General features: G+C 41.0%; 1 protein-coding gene across 1 annotated transcript in view; it reads right to left on the bottom strand.

Moving 5' to 3' along the window:
- Positions 1-18,424, bottom strand: part of LOC118936350 (integrin beta-1-like) — a 37,964-nt gene extending 19,540 nt beyond the window's left edge. Inside the window, exons 1-10 of the mRNA XM_036935246.1 lie at positions 18,164-18,424; positions 8,531-8,597; positions 5,175-5,260; positions 4,658-4,877; positions 4,039-4,209; positions 2,590-2,795; positions 1,950-2,105; positions 1,226-1,321; positions 362-451; positions 50-118 (exon numbers count right to left, since the gene is read on the bottom strand). Coding sequence (XP_036791141.1) covers positions 50-118; positions 362-451; positions 1,226-1,321; positions 1,950-2,105; positions 2,590-2,795; positions 4,039-4,209; positions 4,658-4,877; positions 5,175-5,260; positions 8,531-8,597; positions 18,164-18,199 — 1,197 coding nt within the window. The 5' untranslated portion in view covers positions 18,200-18,424. The remainder of the gene's footprint in view (positions 1-49; positions 119-361; positions 452-1,225; positions 1,322-1,949; positions 2,106-2,589; positions 2,796-4,038; positions 4,210-4,657; positions 4,878-5,174; positions 5,261-8,530; positions 8,598-18,163) is intronic.
- Between the last annotated feature and the right edge of the window lie 1,677 nt (positions 18,425-20,101).

The raw sequence follows: 20,101 nt of genomic DNA, 5'->3' as shown, positions 1-20,101 counted from the left end.
CCACGCTGCGCTTTGGTCCGCCTCTACTTCACAAGAAGAGAATCGTTACAGACTGATACATTATGGTCACTCCCTCTGGTAGCTTGCTGTTCTCCAGAATCACCTCTGAGGAAAGAGACTAGCACATAAAGAACAACAATTAGCCCTTTGTACACTATATACAACACTTTCAGTAGGCTTCAGTTTTACAAAAGCAGAAATGCATATTTTTTACTATTCCCATAGAAAGATCAGTTCAGAAAGAGAAATGTGATGACTTAACAGTAGCAGCAGCATGGTTTTGCCAACTATTTTAAGGATGAAAGTTAGTGTGCAGAAGTGCATCTTCTCCAGTAACTAAACCAATCCAATCTATACTTACATTGTAGGCATCAATAATGAGGTTGATAACGTTGCTGGAGTTAGCAGAGAGTATCCCCACTGCAGATTTAGGAATTAGATTCTTTAACTCCTGAGAGAGAAAACACAATACACTAAATGATCATGTAGTATGATCATCACTAGTATGTCAATTGGAATCCTGTCAATCTCTAAATACTCACCAGAAAAGTCTAGAGCAAAACAGTTTTGTCATGTTTTGCCTGACCCGTTAAGATTGCTGAGTAGTTTGATTGTGGTCTGCATCACATAGTGGTAAAGTCAATCTAAAGTTACAACTTTTTGAAGTGTTGTGAGGTTATAAATTCAGAGATCCAAGGCTGCGTCCCAAATGGCACTCAATCCCTACATAATCCACTACTAATATCGGGAATAGGGTGCCATTTGGGACGCATCGTGTAATCAACTAAATGAGAACGCCATTCTACCGAGGTTGACAGATTGCAAATATTGTCCAAACATTGGACTGATGGGGATATGATAAAAGGTCATTACGGAACTCCAGGCAGACTTCTAATTGGCTTGAAAAGCACTAGAGGGCAGCAGGGAACATTCAAAGGCTGCTACCCAAATGGAAACCTATTCCCCACAAAGTGCAGTACTATTGACCTGGGCCCATAGGGATCTCATCAAAAGTAGTTCACTTTTTAGGGAACATGGTGCCATTTGGGGAACAACCAGAGATCCAAAGAGATGCTACTGGTAACAAGGAGCAGATACTGCTCTTCAAAGAGTTGGGCTTCTTCTAACCTACAACAGACAAGCACAGGAAATTGATAAAAATAAAATGTTTTCCACACACACGTCCACGCACGCAAACACGCACGCACGCACACACACAACTGACCATGTAAACAGGCTGGAACTCCTCTGTGACGGCAAAGATCGTCTGGATGTTGTTGTCGCTAAGTTTCTGAACCAGGTGAGCGATGGAGGGGTGGTCCTGTTACAGGGAGACAATGAGGAAGTACAGGTATCAGGCAAGCCCTTTGAAGACATCACTAAGGGCAAGTAGCCCATTCCCTTCAAATCTTGTCAAATTCAAAATACAGACCACACAGAAGACTAGAAAGAAAAGTCACAATACATACAGTACATAGGAGTGCATGATTATACTACATAGTGTATTATTATACTCCATAGTGTATTATTATACTCCATAGTGTATTGCTATAATGCATTATTATACTACATAGTGCATTACTATAATACATAGTGTAATAGTATACTACATATTGCATTACTATACTGCATAGTGCATTACTATACTACATAGTGTATTATTATACTACATAGTGCATTATTATACTACATAGTGCATTATTATACTACATAGTGCATTACTATAATACATAGTGCATTATTATACTGCATAGTGTATTACTATAATGCATAGTGCATTATTATTCTACATAGTGTATTATTATACTACATAGTAAATTACTATAATACACAGTGCATTATTATACTACATAGTGTATTATTATACTACATAGTGCATTACAATAATACATTATTAATGCATTAATGCATTATTACATTACATGTACATAGTATATTACCATACATACATAGTAGTGGCTCACTGTGTACATGTTGTTCTCCAGGTGACATTTCCCATCGTTGGGCAAAACTATTCCTCCCAGTTTCCCGTCTCCAGCAAAGTGGAAGCCAGCGTCAGTGGAGAACACCAGCAGACGGGTGACGTTCCTCCAGCCAATGTGCTCCTGGGGAAGGGAGGGAGGACTATTAAAACATGTACAAATTAACCACATACAGAAAATGGACACAGCCTACAGAAATACCAGAGAACAAAATTACAAGACTTACAAAAGATTCAGGAAGTATATATCAAAAACTATGAACAACTATGTGAAAGGTTACCCTCTTAAAATAGCAGTTTAGCGCCCTAGAGTGAATTAACTTTCAAACATTTATAAAAAGGACTTCTCTAAGCATATACAAATTAAGCCTTGACTCCAGCCATTCTAAAATGAAAGTAGGGTCTTGAGGTCTGGTACCATGAGAAAGGCAATATAAAGCCCTGATAAAAGTATTATTGGAACTTTATGGGCTGGATTTCTGGATAGATATCAAGCCTAGTCCTGGAGTATAAACTAAGCTCAATGGAGAATTATTTTCAGTCCTGGACTAGGCTTGATCTATGTCCGGGAAACTATCCCTAAATATGATATAAAACATATTACTTACACCACACACAGCCACTTGCATGATGGCATCGAAGCCTCCCTCTGGTGAGTCCAGGTTTCCATCGATCTGCTGTTGACCAACCAGGGTGTTAAACTCCTGTCCATTTCTGGTCAGCGTCAGGAGGTTCTTATAGCTGAAGGGACTGGTGCAGTTCTGGTCCCCAGTACAGGGGTTCAGCAACTTCTTCTCTACAAAGGAACCAAAACCTAGAAGAAGAAGAGATCCATCCCATACATAAACTGTATTTTTAGGGAGACGGGACACCAATTTGTTAGCTTCAAAACGTCTATACTAAGATCAAACCGGAAATCTTTATGGGCATTATGGGTATTGTAGTACAATGGTGTTTGGAGGATATATTGGCACGGGTGTTGTTATTGGCAATATATCCTCTCAACACCGGCTTTGAGGGCATCATCACTTTTATACCAGGGGTTACCAACATATTCAAATAATGATTGACAGATCTTCATTAAAAATGTTTTTTTTTTAATGAATTCATTCGTACTGTCACCCTTCCACAAGATCTAGTCCAGACACAAATCTAGGGTTGCTACCTAAACCGGCTGGTCGTTGATCCAGTCGTTCAGTCTTTATGTTCTGTATGGATGCGACCCAGTCGTTCGTTCTTAATGTTCCATTGCCATACTGGCTGGTAACGTTTTTATCCCTTGCTTTCTAGCTAGCCAACTACGGGTAACTTACAGTCATGGTCAAACAGTGCATCCAGAATAACAGCAAACTTGCTGGATTTGCATAAGCTGTTTTCTAGTGACATTTATTTGGATTCAGCCATAACAATGAGATAATGAGGCGTGATTTCTCCTGGCATAGGTGCTAGCCAACAACACAGCTAACACAATCACGTTAAACTGAAGCTGGAAAGACTTTCGTTTGACCTTTTTTTCAATTTACATTTCTTTATATATATCCATAAAAATGATGCAAGCTGATTCATGATTTTGACTGGCTGAGAAACGCTACCTGTGTCTGTCTCGTCCCGACACGTACATAATTATGGGACAGCTTGAGATGGAATTTGAATATTGAAACAATGTTGCAAATGTCCGAGAGGCAGACAGCAAGGTCTATGAAAACTAAATGTTAGTCTAAAAGAAATGTGAGATAATGTCTAGATGCTTTTCATAGTGGAGATCAAGTTTATAAAGTGCCTGGCTGGGCTGATGAGACAGTGGATTGTGCAGTCAGATGGAACAGAGTAAATAGTCATTTTAAAGTCATAGCCCGTGGTAACTTGTGGAATAGACACCTGCTAGAATGCGGTTTTAACCAATCAGCACTCAGGATTAGACCCACCCATTGTATAACTATGCAATATGCACCCAACCAGAACTGAAAGCAGAAGAGATCAATTTAAAATGGAGAAGAGGTTCAAAGAAATATGGACATCCTCAATCCTCATACAAGCAGGCTGATTCTCAAGCTCACCGATTCTGAAATCAGACGTGATCTTTGACATCTCCAGCATGAGCTGTGTTCCCAGGTTCTTGGCGTTTTCCAGATCGTCCTTCATGGAGTAGGACAGGTCCATCAGGTAGTAGAGGTCAATGGGGTAATCCTCGGCCCGTTTGAACTTCAGGTTAAAAGACTGGGGTTCACCTGCAGTACACAGACAAATGGGCAAGGTTAAGCCGGGTAACTCTGGCTAACTCTGGCATATTTACATTGATGTGAACACTGAAATCTTGATTCATGTGCACCTTCCCTGTCAAATAAGGTGCTGGCCTTCACATGAAAGAGTATAAGGAACACTCCTTCCAAATAATAATAGCTAAAACACTCAAAGAAAATGGAGGCTACTGTAACTAATCAACATAACAGTGAAAGGCCACGGAGGAACAGCAGGATAAACAAAAAAGACCCCCAGCAACGCTGCGTCAACAATGGTTGTCAAGCAAGATGTTTTGGCTGAAGCAAAGTTAACTAAGAATACATCCCTAATGGCACCCAATTTCTACCCAACCCAAAAGTAGTGCACTAAATAGTGAAACGGGCTCCATTTGGGATGCATCCCAATTAAACATAGCAGTTCCATTTAAGTTTTTACCCGATCTGAGGCTGAGGGTGATTTTTTGTGGCTGGACCTGTGTGATGTCCTCTGCTCTGAGATTCTCTGCTCCCTTGTTGCGGTTGGTCACAGCCTTGTTCTTCAGGGGCCGTTGGCTGCCTTGGGGGTTCTCTACCTTGGTGGAGCTACAACCTCTCTTCCTCAGGGACTCCAGCTCGTCACAGCGGGTCGATGTGGCCTCACCCTGCTTCAGGAACCCCTGGGAGAGAGGAGGTATAAGTATTATGAAACATTGCATTATGGCACTCAGAGGAAATCCACCCAAACTGTAAGGTCCTTATTTTCTGAAAATGTATTTCCTACTCTCCCAAGCAGGTTATAAAGGTTACAAACAATATTGCCTGACACACTAGTGTTTAAAATTCCAAAGAACAGTTTAGATCATTCTTTCAATGATTTGCATACACCTGCAAGTTGTAACGCTGAGTCAGTTAATATTACGGTTGTGTAGCATCAATGCAGTAACAATGTTATTGGCAAATTCATATCCACGTACTGGGTCCATGCACCAGCCACATTTCACTCCCACTTGAATACACTCCCCACAGGATTTAGCAATAGCCTTGATGCACTCGTTCCCTTCTGGAATGGAAAAACAAAGATTGCTTCTTTTCAAACTCATCATAGACTCCTAAAACCTAACCAGGAAATAAGCCAGAGTGTACACATTGTGTAATTTGGAAAACTGTGTGGCTCAGAGAGAACAGTAAATTGAGCCAGAGACAGAATGGAATATTCCGCTGTTCCATAGTTGCATGATGTCTTCACTACTATGCTCAAAGAAATGCTCAAAGAAACATACACTGTAAACCCCAGTTTGATGTCATTACACAACTTTTGAGGAAACCTGTTGCACTTAATATATCTGAGTACAGTTACTTAAAGTGATTTTGAGTGCCTTCGGAAAGAAATCAGACCCCTTGAGTTTTTCTACATTACAGTCTTATTCTAAAATATATATATATTTATATTCTCAGTAGTCTACACACCATGCCCTATAATGACAAAGTGAAAACAGGTTTTTACAATATTTTGCAAATGTATTAAAAATAAAAAACAGAAATACCTTATTTACACAAGTATTCACACCCTTTGCTATGAGACTCGTCATTGAGCTCAGGTGCATCCTGTTTCTATTGATCATCTTTGAGATGTTTCTACAACATCATTGAAATCTACCTGTGGTAAATTCAATTGATTGGACATGTTTGGAAAGGCACACACCTGTCTATATATGGTCCCACAGTTGAAAGTGCATGTCAGAACAAAAACCAAGCCATGAGATCAAAGGAATTGTCCGTAGAGCTCAGAGACAGGATTGTGTCGAGGCACAGATCTGGGGAAGGGTATCAAAACATTTCTGCAGCATTCAAGATCCCCAAGAACACTGTGATCTCCATCATTCTTAAATGCAAGAAGATTGGAACCACAAGCTTCCCACAATAAGTTGGGTGAATTTTGGCCCATTCCTCCTGACAGAGCAGGTGTAACCGAGTCAGGTTTGTAGGCCTCCTTGCTTGCACACACTTTTTCAGTTCTGCCCACACATTTTCTATATGATTGAGGTCAGGGCTTTGTGATGGCCACTCCAATACCTTGACTTTGTTGTCCTTAAGCCATTTTGCCACAACTTTGGAAGTATGATTGGCGTCATTGTCCATTTGAAAGACCCATTTGCGACCAAGCTTTAACTTCCTGACTGATGTCTTGAGATGTTGCTTCAATATATCCACATAATTTTCCTGCCTCATGATGCCATCTATTTTGTGAAGTGCACCAGTCCCTCATGCAGCAAAACATCCACACAACATGATATTGCCACTCCCGTGCTTCACGGTTGGGATGGTGTTCTTCGGCTTGCAAGCTTCCCCCTTTTTCCTCCAAACATAATGATGGACATTATAGCCAAACAGTTCTATTTTTGTTTCATCAGACCAGAGGACATTTCTCCAGTTGCAAACCATAGTCTGGCTTGTTTATGGTGGTTTTGGAGCACTGGCTTCTTACTTGCTGAGTGGCCTTTCAGGTTATGTCGATATAGGACTCGTTTTACTGTGGATATAGATACTTTTGTACCTGTTTCCTCCAGCATCTTCACAAGGTCCTTTACTGTTGTTCTGGGATTGATTAGCACTTTTCGCACCACAGTACGTTCATCTCTAGGAGACACAACGCATCTCCTTCCTGAGCGGTATGAAGGCTGCGTGGTCCCATGGTGTTAATACTTGTGTACTATTGTTTGTACAGATGAACGTGGTACCTTCAGGCATTTGGAAATTGCTCCCAAGGATGAACCAGACTTGTTGAGGTCTACAATTGTTTTTCTGAGGTCTTGGCTATTTCTTTTGATTTTCCCATGTCAAGCAAAGAGACACTGCGTTTGAAGGTAGGCCTGGAAAAACATCCACAGGTACACCTCCAATTGATTCAAATGTTGTCAGTTAGCTTATCAGAAGCTTCTAAAATCATGACATCAATTTCTGGAATTTCCCAAGCTGTTTAAAGGCACAGTCAACTTAGTGCATGTATACTTCTGACCCACTGGAATTGTGATACAGTGAATTATAAGTGAAATAATCTGTTTGTAAACAATTGTTGGAAAAATGACTTGTGTCATGCACAAAGTAGATGTCCTAACCGACTTCCAAAAACTATAGTTTGTTAACAAGAAATTTGTGGAGTGGTTAAAAAACGAGTTTTAATGACTCTAACTTAAGTGTATGTAAACTTCCGACTTCAACTGTATATGTGGGTATGTGGATGTATATGCATAAATATATTTACCCCAAAAATATATGGGGGATTGGAAATTATGCAGACAATTACATTGATGGAAACTACAATCTATCTGCAATATTAAAGCTGATCTAACGCCTAAAAAAAAAAAGAGTACGAGGTAAAGGGCCTGAATACTTAAATGTGATATTTCAGTTATGTTTTTAAATAAATTTGCTAAAATGTAAAAAAAAAAAAGAAAAAGTTTTTTGCTTTGTCATTATCGGGTATTGTGTGTAGATTAATTAAGAAAAATATCTATTTAATACATTTTAGAATAAGGCTGTAATGTGACAAAACATGGAAAAAGTCAAGGGGACTGAATACTTTCCGAATGCACTGTACATGCAAAAACACACATACATATATTTTTTTATCTACCTGCAGTAGATTTTGTTATCATAAATAAAAACGTTTAGTTGATGTGACTTCTCATTGTCCCCCACGATGAAATCGGGAAGGGAGCTGTGGATCTGTAACACATCAGACAGCACTGGCCCGATTTTGATGAAACTTTGGTGGATGACGTGTCTAGCCACAGAGCTACGGCATCTAGAAAGTTACACTGATTGGCCTAAACCGGGAGCTATAGTAATTAACTGAAATGCGTTAGTCACACACAATCTCAATTTGCTCAAAGTGGGGTGCTGTATCATTCATGGGGGATGACACGTTTACTGTTGCCTTGTTTAGTTGAGTCAGGACAACTTAAACATTTTCAAGAAATAATGACTTTTCATTGACTTTGAGATCAACTTACTTGAAGTATTTGAGTAAAAATGTATTGGGGTTTACAGTGTAGGTGGAGCTGCTTCTTCTGGCTAATGACATCATTACATTACAGCAGCATGCTCAGTTGGGGTCGGCTCACCCTTACGGGACATCAGGCAGTTAATCACTATTCTGTACATTTATGATGCGGTTTAGTAGAAATATATTATGATTAGATGATGTACTGTGTAGTCAGTGTACAGATACAGAATACTGGTGTTACTGTTGAGGGTTGATTTGGTCTAACAAGGTGGAAGTTACAGTAAGTAAATCAGAAACTTGAGATAAGATGGAGAATAATCTTACCTTGCTGAGCACTGCTGTAACAAATGAATCCTAACAACGTTGAAATCAGAAGTAGTTTCAGGTCCATCTGAAAAAAATAAAATGTGTGGGGATACAGTAAAGATGGAGGTGAATACTGTGTTTTTGTTTACATTTCTTGTACCATAGAAGACAGACATTGTGGATGTATTTACATATGTAGTACCATAGAATCCATTAGGCATGGTGACCTATTGAATACATTCCTCCTTCCCTTGACAAAAAGGACCAGTTAACTGATATAGCCTTAGGGCTTAGAGTTCTTCCTGGTCAGGTGGTCACATGGTCTGGACGCCTATATATTATAGATATAATCAGTAACTTTATTAACTCATGACATGGGCCATTACTCTCCTTATGGTCCCATGTAAGCTGTGGTTCTCTAATGGTCCGTTTAGCCAGGGAAGTCAGAGTGTATTTAGTCTCCCTGTCGTTAAGGAGGGTTGACTGAGTGTAAAACGGAGAATGATTCATTGACCTGAGTCATCAAAGGTTGTGTGTGTGTACCGGATGGGGATCGATATACATTGCAGGAAGACTTTTGACCCTATAGAGCCTAGCTCGGCTATTTACAGGAGGGAGGTAGGAAGGGAAGGAGGGAGGGTGATGGAGAAGGAGGTAATGAGAGAGAGAGAGAGAGAGAGAGAGAGAGAGAGAGAGAGAGAGAGAGAGAGAGAGAGAGAGGGGGGGGGGGGGGGGACTGCAGGCTAGTGAAGGAAGAAGAATGCCATGTGAGAGGTTGTTTTATTGAATTAGCTCCTGACTGTTATCCTGTGACACACTGAGAATAGCAGACCTCCCTGCCATCAGATAGTTTATTACCTCCCATTATAACCAGGCTGTTTACAGCCTAGAGAGAAATCAGCGTCAATGTTTAGTGGTACAGCTTAAACAGAAGACATGGGGGGAGGGGAGGGGACAATGCTACTACGCTAATGGAGAAGAGATAAGCACAGCATCCATGACACAGTCCCTTAAGGTGGAGAAGGGGTTTGAGAGTGCACCAATGTGGAGAATTTACTAGAAACTTCCTGTCTCAGTACGACATACCAACCCTAGCGAGTTGAGTAGAGACTCATCCTAATTGGCATCCTATTCCTTTGGGATGCAGACTTCAGCTGGTAGCCTACAGGACAATCCTCTACATTGTCTCTCTACTGAGGCCATCCATCCAACACAGAACTGTTAATCACCAGCATGCTGTCCTAACATCAATGCACATGGTTAACATTAAGGATAGAAGGGCTAGTGATGAGGAAGCTCAAGAGGAATTCTCCCCCATTTTACAGTGGTGGGAAGATGTCAAATTACCAAAATATATACCCCTGGCCTGTCAATGACAGCTAACACTACACAGTTACTGCCCTGAGGGTGCTGTGCACGTCTGAATGTTGTCGCTTGTATGAGTATGTTTTGTAAAACAATTTTTGTAAGAAAGAGTGCTGGTGCATTCTCAGCACAGTACATGTTGAGAAAAAAGTTCTGTCAGTTAGTACTGTATGGTGTTGAGTGAAGCATTCCTTGTTACCTAGTGTGTGTGTGTGTGTGTGTGTGTGTGTGTGTGTGTGTGTGTGTGTGTGTGTGTGTGTGTGTGTGTCCCATCATGTTCTATATAGAGCCTAGCAGGACAGACAGCCAGTCTTCAACTCCCAGATTAGATCAGATGGACTAGGGCCTCTGACTGACTGACTGACGGCCTATAATTCAGTTATTGATGAGTTGTTGACAAAACAAATTGTAAGGGGTGCGTACTGGCGGCAGAAAAGTCAGACGCAGGAGAGAAAAAACTGTGTTTCCAACGGTGCAGTTTAATAATAAAAAAACATCGAAAACCAGAACAATCAATGAATGGGTCCAAAACCCGACGCACACCAGACATAACGTGCACAAGCACTACAATAAACAATACCGGACAAGGACATGGGGGGAACAGAGGTTTAAATACACAACATGTAATGAATGGAATTGGAACCAGGTGTGTGGGAAGACAAGACAAAACAAATGGAAAATGAAAGGTGGATCGGCGATGGCTAGAAGACCGGTGACATTGACCGCACAACGTCGCCCAATCAAGGAGAGGGACCGACTTCGGAGGAAGTCGTGACACAAATGTCTTAGAGGAAGAGATTAAGGCAGCCTTTTGCTTTCGCTAAAACCTTCTGCAAAGTAGTTGAATTTCACACAACAGCGATTTGTACAAACGGCCCTGCAAACCCTTTGTCCCAGATAGAATAAACATCTGTGATCTCTGGACAGAACCAAAACCACAGCCTCTGTTGGCCCAGCACAGAGTTCCAGGGAACCATTATGTCTGAAACTATGCCTGTAAAATGCCAGCGAGGGGTCAAGTTAGAAAAACAAAAGGGCTGCTTCTATTCTATGAAGATTAGCAGCTGGTGACAGGAATGTTCTTCAAGTCCTCCACTGTCAGAGGGAATGGGACTAGTGGACAGAACGATATGTAGACCAACACACTGGTACTGTCTAACCCCTATCGAAGACACATTATTGCTTTTAAGGAGTTGCATCTTAAACTCCATTAGTAACTTAACTTAAGAATCAGTTTCGTATACCAATAAAGCTGTAAAGGTTAAGAACTTTCATGAAAGACAGTTTGAAAGATATGGCAAATAGAAATCAAACCAGATGGACATCAGAAATAGATGGTAGAGGTTGAGGATAGAGGAAGGACAGGAGTAAAAACAAATAGAATAGAACTGCAGTAAAATAGACTGTGTCCATAAAATGTATTTAGTATGTATAAGCTGGAAATACGGGCCTAAGCATTGTTGTTCACTACTTTTCTCCAAATGGGGTTGGGTTGGAGGGTAATATTTTTTGAAAGTTTTGTATTAGTATATGTACGTTTTGTAGGTGTAAATGTATGTATTTGTGTGTATATATACACTACCATTCAAGATTCTGAGGTCACTTTGAAATTCCCTCGTTTTTGAAAGAAAAGCACATTTTTTGTCCATTAAAATGTCATCAAATTGATCAGAAATACAGTGTAGACATTGTTAATGTTGTAAATGACTATTGTAGCTGGAAATGGCAGATTTTTTTATGGAATATCTACATAGGCGTACAGAGGCCAATAATCAGCAACAATCCCTCCTGTGTTCCAATGGCACGTTGTGTTAGCTAATCCAAGTTTATCATTTTAAAAGGCTAATTGATTTTAAGAAAACCATTTTGCAAATATGTTAGGGCAGCTGAAAACTGTTGTTCTGTTTAAATAAGCAATAAAACTGGCCTTCTTTAGACTAGTTGAGTATCTGGAGCATCAGCATTTGTGGGTTCGATTACAGGCTCAAAATGGCCAGAAACAAATAACTTTTTTCTGAAACTCGTCAGTTTATTCTTGTTCTGAGAAATGAAGACTATTCCATGCGAGAAATTGCCAAGAAATTGAAGATATCGTACAACGCTGTGTACTACTCCCTTCACAGAACTGCGCAAACTGGCTCTAACCAGAATAGAAAGAGGAGAGGGAGGCCCCGGTGCACAACTAAGCAAGAGGACAAGTACATTAGAGTGTCTAGTTTGAGAAACAGACGCCTCACAAGTCCTCAAGTCCTCTAAATAGTTCAACATTCACAAGGCCGCAGGGCCAGACGGATTTCCAGGACTTGTACTGTGAGCATGCGCTGACCAACTGGCAAGTGTCTTCACTGACATTTTCAACCTCTCCCTGTCCGAGTCTGTAATACCAACATGTTTTAAGCAGACCACCATAACGACAACCGACCCGTAGCACTCACGTCTGTAGCCATGAAGTGCTTCGAAAGGCTGGTCATGGCTCACATCAACACCATTATCCCAGAAACCCTAGACCCACTCCAATTTGACTACAGCCCCAACAGATCCACAGATGATGTCATCTCTATTGCACTCCACACCACCCTTTCCCACCTGGACAAAAGGAACACCTATGTGAGAATGCTATTCATTGACTACAGCTCAGCGTTCAACACCATAGTGACTTCAAAGCTCATCAATATGCTAAGAACCCTAGGACTAAACACCTCCCTCTGCAGCTGGATCGTGGACTTTCTGATGGGCCGCCCCCAGGTGGTAAGGGTAAGTAACAACACATCCGCCACGCTGATCCTCAACACAGGGGCCCCTCAGGGGTGCGTGCTCAGTCCCCTCCTGTACTCGGTACCAGAGCGCCAAGTCTAGGTCCAAGAGGCTTCTAAACAGTTTCTACTCCCTATAAGACTCCTGAACACCTAATCAAATGGCTACCAATACTAAAATTCGATTTGATTTGAGAGGGAGGGAGAGAGGCTGTGTTGTTCTTTGGGACACACCTAGCCCTGATGTTATCTTTAGGTCATGACGCCAACACATATCATCAAGACGTTTACTCCCCCCCCCCCCCCCCCCCCACACACACAAACCTCTCCCTCAAGGATCAATACCACCACACATTAGATAACGTGATGATGACCATAAACAGAAGCAGCTGCATGTCTTTAGTCCATAGCATCCTTATTGTCAATTTGACAGAGACCAACTTGTATAAGATTCTAAGAAGCTGATTTCTTCATACCTCAAACGTGAACAATTATAGTGTATATTATCTATTATAGATCTGTGGCCCTAGAGTTGAGCCCACTGTAGGGTCTCAAGCAAGGTAACCTAGGCAATGCATGTACAAAAACGTCCAACATCAACATTACAGGAAACATGACAATTACATGTTTGTTGTTGAATAGGAAAAATAACGCAAAATTGTCAGATTAAATGAAGTTCGGGAACACTATTTAACAACAATATCTTGTCCCAAACAATATTTATCTGTATTAGTGATTATGAACACTCAACCTTTCCATCAACGCTCAAAAAGAAGACAGATTGAGATCCATCTGGAACAAATATTCCCTCTCCTCTCCACTCAAAATATTTATTCTGGTCCACGTTCGAAGACTGCCAAGATCCTACTGTCTCTGTCTGTGAAAAACTAGAAATCTGGATAAGGGACAGTTAGAAATGTACTGGGGTGGGCGTGTCCAAAATAAGGGAGGGTTGCCTAACTTTTTTTGGCTTTGGGGAGGGTTGTGTGTTTTTTTTATTGGGCACAGTGTTTTTTCCCTTGATTTACATTTGCTCTTTTGCAGGCCTTCTACTATACATTCTCTTCCATCCTAACCAAATTTCCCCACCTGTTTGAATGCACTTGCCCCTATATCAAGGTGTTTTGGTACTTCCCTGGTGCACTACACTTTTCCGTATGCTAACTTTTGGTCCAACGCTCTAACCGCTAGGCAATCTGCCGCCCTAACACAATAGTGGTTGGTGGATCATTTTTTCAGATCCGCAATAGGCTAACTAGCAATCATACCACACATAAAATAGCGTTGGAACCGCTTTTGTGCGCAAATATTGATATAATAACCATCATATCGAATATCGAAGTAAACTTGAAGTCACACGATGATATGTTGTGTTATGATGAACTTCACAGGGTGGTGAAAGTGCATGGTGATGATGTTCCTTTCAATAAATATCGAGGGTCTTATTCTGGTGACATGATGATTGATGCTTTAACAAGTAAAATTTGAACTTTTGTCCATAATAATCTCATGTAGGCATTTACCCTTACTGTATCTGTGAGCTGTTGGCTAGAGGGCACGTGCCATTACCAGAGTGGGCACATTCTCTATACCGACGCAACATTTTCAATGACAAAACAATTAGTAGGCCTAGACTTGAAAATGCGATGGAAACCTGTAATGGTCCTATGTGTAGCTGGTGTAGGGAGTCAGGCGCAGGACAGTAGATATGAGTAATCAAAGTACTTTACTCAAAAAATTAAAAATATATAAGGCAACAATGATAGCCCACAATCACGGACCGAATTACAAAAAACAATCACTCACAAAATAAACATGGGAACAGATGGTTAAATAATAAACAAGTCATTTGGTTGAGTGAAGCCAGGTGTGTAAAGACACAAGACAAAACAAATGGAAAATGAAAAGTGGATCGCCGCCCGAACAAGGAGAGGGACCGACTTCGGGAGAAGTGCACTTATTGTTTTTATGCAGATTTTACAATATTAACATGAACATCTATCGCCAATAGCTAAAGACACCCTCAAGACTCTGGCAAGTGTGCTAGTCCAGTGTCACTTTGATTATGGCTGCACATCATGGTTCACCAGCAGCCCCAAACGTCTAAAGAATAAGCTGCGGACCAGCCAAAACAAGCTTGTGTCACGATCGTCAAAATAACATTCGGACCAAGGCGCAGCGTGATATGGGTTCCACATATTTATTGACGTGAAAGGCACAAAACAATAAAAAGCAAACGATACGTGACGCTATGGAGTGCTCACCGGCAACTACACATAAACAAGACCCCACAAAACACAGTGGGGGAATGGCTGCCTAAATATGATCCCCAATCAGAGACAACGCTAAACAGTTGCCTCTGATTGGGAACCATACCAGGCCAACATAGAAATAAAACAACCTAGATTACCCACCCTAGTCACACCCCGACCTAACCAAAATAGAGAATAAAAAGGCTCTCTATGGTCAGGGCGTGACAGCTTGTAAGAATTGTACGTAAACTTCCCCCTCATACTCATCTGGAGGTTGAGCGTTTTAAGCAGCTAGGCTGGCTATCTATGGGGAAAAAAAGGAACCTATCCAACTATTTTACATTTCTTAAAGATGTCCACCAGCATAACACCAGAGCCAGAGACTCTAATATTCTCTGTTTTAAATATGAGAATCTATCTGGTATGAACACATTTTTATATATCTTGGCGCTGTTGAGTGGAACAAACTACCACAGCAACTCAAAGCCAAACATAACCACTTTTAAAAAGAATGTCAAAAGCTGGCTAATGTGTGAACAGTGGAACCTATTTTTGTCTGTATCTCTGTATCTGTATGACTGTATGTAAAGAAAATAGGGACCACAATGGAAATAAGTCTCCGGCTTTATTGTGCAATCCCGGTCACTTTTAAAAGTCTTCGTGCCGTGTGAATCCGTTTTTTTTTTTTAAACTGACAAATGTAATCAATTATTCAATCCAAACTGTGCAGCGGACATTTGATGAATGGAAAGAGACATCTGTTACAAAACACCAGAAAGATGAATGACATTCAGGGATTGTCAAGCCAAGCCTTCGATAGTGGGTAGGCCTACAAGGTAGGGAGGGAAGTATTTTCTGTCTGTCTTCTATTTATTGTGGTGTTGAAAACGCAAACCATGATATTGAAGGGCCCAAAGTTGGTATGCTTAGTTTATTGGATGTGGGGTGAATTGGCACATAAACCTGTTGTTGGAAAATTCATTAAATATATTTTATATAATTATAAATATGACATCAAAATGTTGAAAATCTGATTTCCCCCTAGCTGATCATTGTCTGCAGCCAGCTCTGATCGTAGTGTAGGTCTAATGAAACCAAAAGTGTGCAACTGCAGCCCTCGAGCATCCCATTGGTTCCTGCATGAACCCCCACCTCACCTCGAGCACACCATTGGTTTGTGCATGAAGGACCCCGAGCATGTCATCTTCATGCATGCACCTCTGCCCCCTGCCTATATACTGGAGTCATAGTTTAGAAAATGGACAAATAGAAGTATAAAGAGGGGTTCCTGCAGATGCAGGAATGTCCATATGCAGGAACGCCCCAAATTGCGCGCTGCAGTTGCACCCTTCTCAATGAAACAGGCAGGGAGAGTGAGCTCGTCCGTGATGGTCAGCAAACCCTCAACCTTATGGCCTGTGCCATTGCGTGGCATCTACGGTGCCATAAAAGCATACTGAAGTAGCAAAGTCGATATCCACGTTTATAAACACAGGGTCGCTACAGTAATTGTTATTTGTGGTCGTAAACATTATTTTGAGTGAAAGATGCACTATGCAGAAATCGCTTCGCCATTTCTTATTTGCAAAAATTCTAATAGTTTTCCTAATTTCTGCTAGTGACAAAACAAGTAAGTATAGTGTACAGAAAAAGATGTACCATGTAAACCGCTGTGAAATATAATTTTACATAACCAAAAATATTGTATTTCCAGTAGGTAAAAAGTAAAAGACGCTAAAAGACACTTAAGAATGGGAAGCATAGAAATAGCTATCTTAGGACAGATATACCGCTTCTTACACTTGCTTTCAAAGAGAATGACAGATTTATAACACGCATTTCTATGTGAATTTTGTTGGGTCGCAAAATAAATGACACATTGCAGCTTTAATTGTGTGCGTGTGTTTTTTTGTTTTGTTTTACATTAGAATGGGAGTGTTACATTGGGTGGTAAGCGAGGAAGAGGCCTTCACCGGTCCGAAATTGACCTGGGGCTTTCCCATCCGGAGCTAATATGCATAAATAGATGTTTTAAATATAGAGACCCGTTCCGAACGGATATAGCCGTTCCGTATAGACCTGGCTGGACCAAGTCCGATCCGAGTGAGGGAAGCTGCAGAAAGGTTATTTTTTTTTAGATAGACTACTTTATTAACCATAGCTGATCAAGCGCGAAAGAGAAGAGGTAGAACGTGGCGACGCTCTAGCAGGGCCGTGCTGTGTGTGTAGGCTACTACTGTGACTATCATCCAATATGATTACATAGTACCTGTCATGACTGCATCAAACTGGGAGAAGCTAGTTAATTGAGGCTACTCCAGAATATTAAGTAGAAGTCTACCTGTTGGCTCTTGGTCGTTGTAGCCTATCCTCCTCCTTTAACTTTTAATTCCATCTTCCATTGATGAGATATCTCCTAACTTTTGCCACACACGGCGGCGTAGCCTATTGCCGCTCTCAGCAATGCGCATTCTGAATATTTTCGGTGTTCCGGCTCGTTTGGCTTCGTTTACGTAAAAGAGCTAGCTCATTTGGCTCCCAAACAGCTCTTCCTTCAAAATGCTTAACAGCTCTTCTCTCAAAATGCTTAAGAATCGACCTAGAACCTTGACAACCATTTTTAAGCCCCAATGTAAAGCTAAAAAGGCTACCATTATGTCAGATTGTGAAATGCATGCTCAAATGCATATTTACCTGGCCAAATGATTAAATGGCATGCACATTTCTTTTACGCACAGAAAGAAATCACTGTGGACCAGATTGGTGCGCTCTCCCTGTTGTCTATTGTTTCTGCGGAGGATTCACCCTCTTTAGATCATTATTTTGTTTAGAGCTTAATAAGCAGCACGCAAAAAAAATGAACGGTTCTTTCACCAATGCGATTCGGTTCTGACGTTCACCAAAAATATAATTTCAAAAAGAGTCACCCATCACTTTTCTCTCTCTCTACTGCAGCAGTCAAGTTCGGATCTGTACGGGTCCTTCCGGAGAAGTTGGTTAAAATGACATATACCCAATCATATTAGATCAGACCCTTGACAATATTTGTCATTCTGGATCTGGACCCGCTCGGGTCCCGGGGATTCGGGTACAGGTGGATCCATGAAGACCTCTAGAAGGGGGTGTTTTCATGACATGAGTTATACCAGTCCCTTCAGTAGAAGTCGAACTGTCATTGAGATATTCATCATCCAAGTCCTTCACTCATGTGGAAAATGCATAGACGTATTGGAGAGTAATCAAGAACGGATGAAAAACAGGATTCATACAATTATATTTACCTTATCGGCGTGATTTATTTCCGAGGCAACATACATACAGTAAACGTATCCTCTTCAGAATCCCCGTCGTGATCCGCTACCCAGCGTAGACACCGCAACAATTGTCTTGTTGGCAACGGGAGCTACTTTCTCCTCCTGCGAAAAGTCACAGTCAATTCACTACTCATCCGCAGGTCATTCCTTATTCAGTTACTCCATTGAGAAAGAGAAAAATACAGTCTACGATTTAGTTGTATACAAGTGTTGGCGTATTTAATTAATATATATATATATATATATATATATATATATATATACGCCAACACTATATATATATATATATATCACTTTTAAAAATCTTTGTACTGTATGTATAGTTGTACTGTGTGTACATATACCAGGTTACCTTTAGTCTGAAGGTAACCTGGTACTTACCGAAAAATGAATGGAAGTGGATAAGGCATGCAAAAGGTATAGGGGTAATTCACTCGTAAAAAAAAAAAAATGTCTAGAAGAAAAAAAAAGAAAAGATTTTTACATTTCCTTAGATCGCTCAGATATAGGACAGACACTTCAAAAGATACTTACTTTTGATTTAAATTTAGACTATCTGTTTTTCCATGAATTAATCTGTTATTCAATGCGTTTCTATTGGCTAATATCAGTAAGGCCAAATTCAATGTTTCATCAAATTGTTTTTTTAATATATATTTTTTTATAACTACAGGGATTCAAAATCAAATAGCTAATTATCCTTGATATGACCATCTTAAAACAATTCCATATGTTAGCTTAGTAGAAACCCAGCCTCGAGCCTTTAGACTCTAAGGGGATACAATACGCATTTCTCTAGTAAAAAGACAGTTGCTGCTGATAACTGCCGATTTCGTCACTAATTGTAAGTTGCTCTAGATAAGAGTGTCTGTTAAAAGACTAAAATGTAGAATGTAAATATACATGAGTTACATATAGTCCTAATAAGACAGAAGGACACTTTCTCCAGTTAGACAGTTGTGAATTGAAGGAAAGTTGACAGGTGTACAGTGCACTGTTGGGATGCTTTGCAGACACCCTGGACCCAAACTGCTACAGACCTATATCCATCCTGCCCTGCCTATCTAAGGTCTTCGAAAGCCTAGTCAACAAACAGATCACTGACCATCTCGAATCTCACCGCACCTTCTCCGCTGAGCAATCTGGTTTCCGAGCTGGTCACGGGTGCACCTCAGCCACGCTCAAGGTCCTAAACGATATCATAACCGCCATTGATAAAAGACAGTACTGTGCAGCCGTCTTCATCGACCTGGCCAAGGCTTTTGACTCTGTCAATCACCATATTCTTATCGGCAGACTCAGTAGCCTCGGTTTTTCTAATGACTGCCTTGCCTGGTTCATCAACTACTTTGCAGACAGAGTTCAGTGTGTCAAATCGGAGGGCATGTTGTCCGGTCCTCTGGCAGTCTCTATGGGGGTGCCACAGGGTTCAATTCTCGGGCCGACTCTTTTCTCTGTATATATCAATGATGTTGCTCTTGCTGCGGTCGATTCCCTGATCCACCTCTACGCAGACGACACCATTCTGTATACTTCTGGCCCTTCCTTGGACACTGTGCTATCTAACCTCCAAACGAGCTTCAATGGCATACAACACTCCTTCCGTGGCCTCCAACTGCTCTTAAACGCTAGTAAAACAAAATGCATGCTTTTCAACCGTTCGCTGCCTGCACCCGCACGCCCGACTAGCATCACCACCCTGGATGGTTCCGACCTAGAATATGTGGACATCTATAAGTACCTAGGTGTCTGGCTAGACTGTAAACTCTCCTTCCAGACTCATATCAAACATCTCCAATCTAAAATCAAATCTAGAGTGGACTTTCTATTCCGCAACAAAGCCTCCTTCACTCACGCCGCCAAACTTACCCCAGTAAAACTGACTATCCTACCGATCCTCGACTT

Source organism: Oncorhynchus mykiss, chromosome 11 (genome assembly GCF_013265735.2).
Source record: "Oncorhynchus mykiss isolate Arlee chromosome 11, USDA_OmykA_1.1, whole genome shotgun sequence".
Lineage (NCBI taxonomy): Eukaryota > Metazoa > Chordata > Actinopteri > Salmoniformes > Salmonidae > Oncorhynchus > Oncorhynchus mykiss.
The sequence above is the reverse complement of the archived record's forward strand: the minus strand, read 5'-3'. Positions and strand labels throughout refer to the sequence as shown.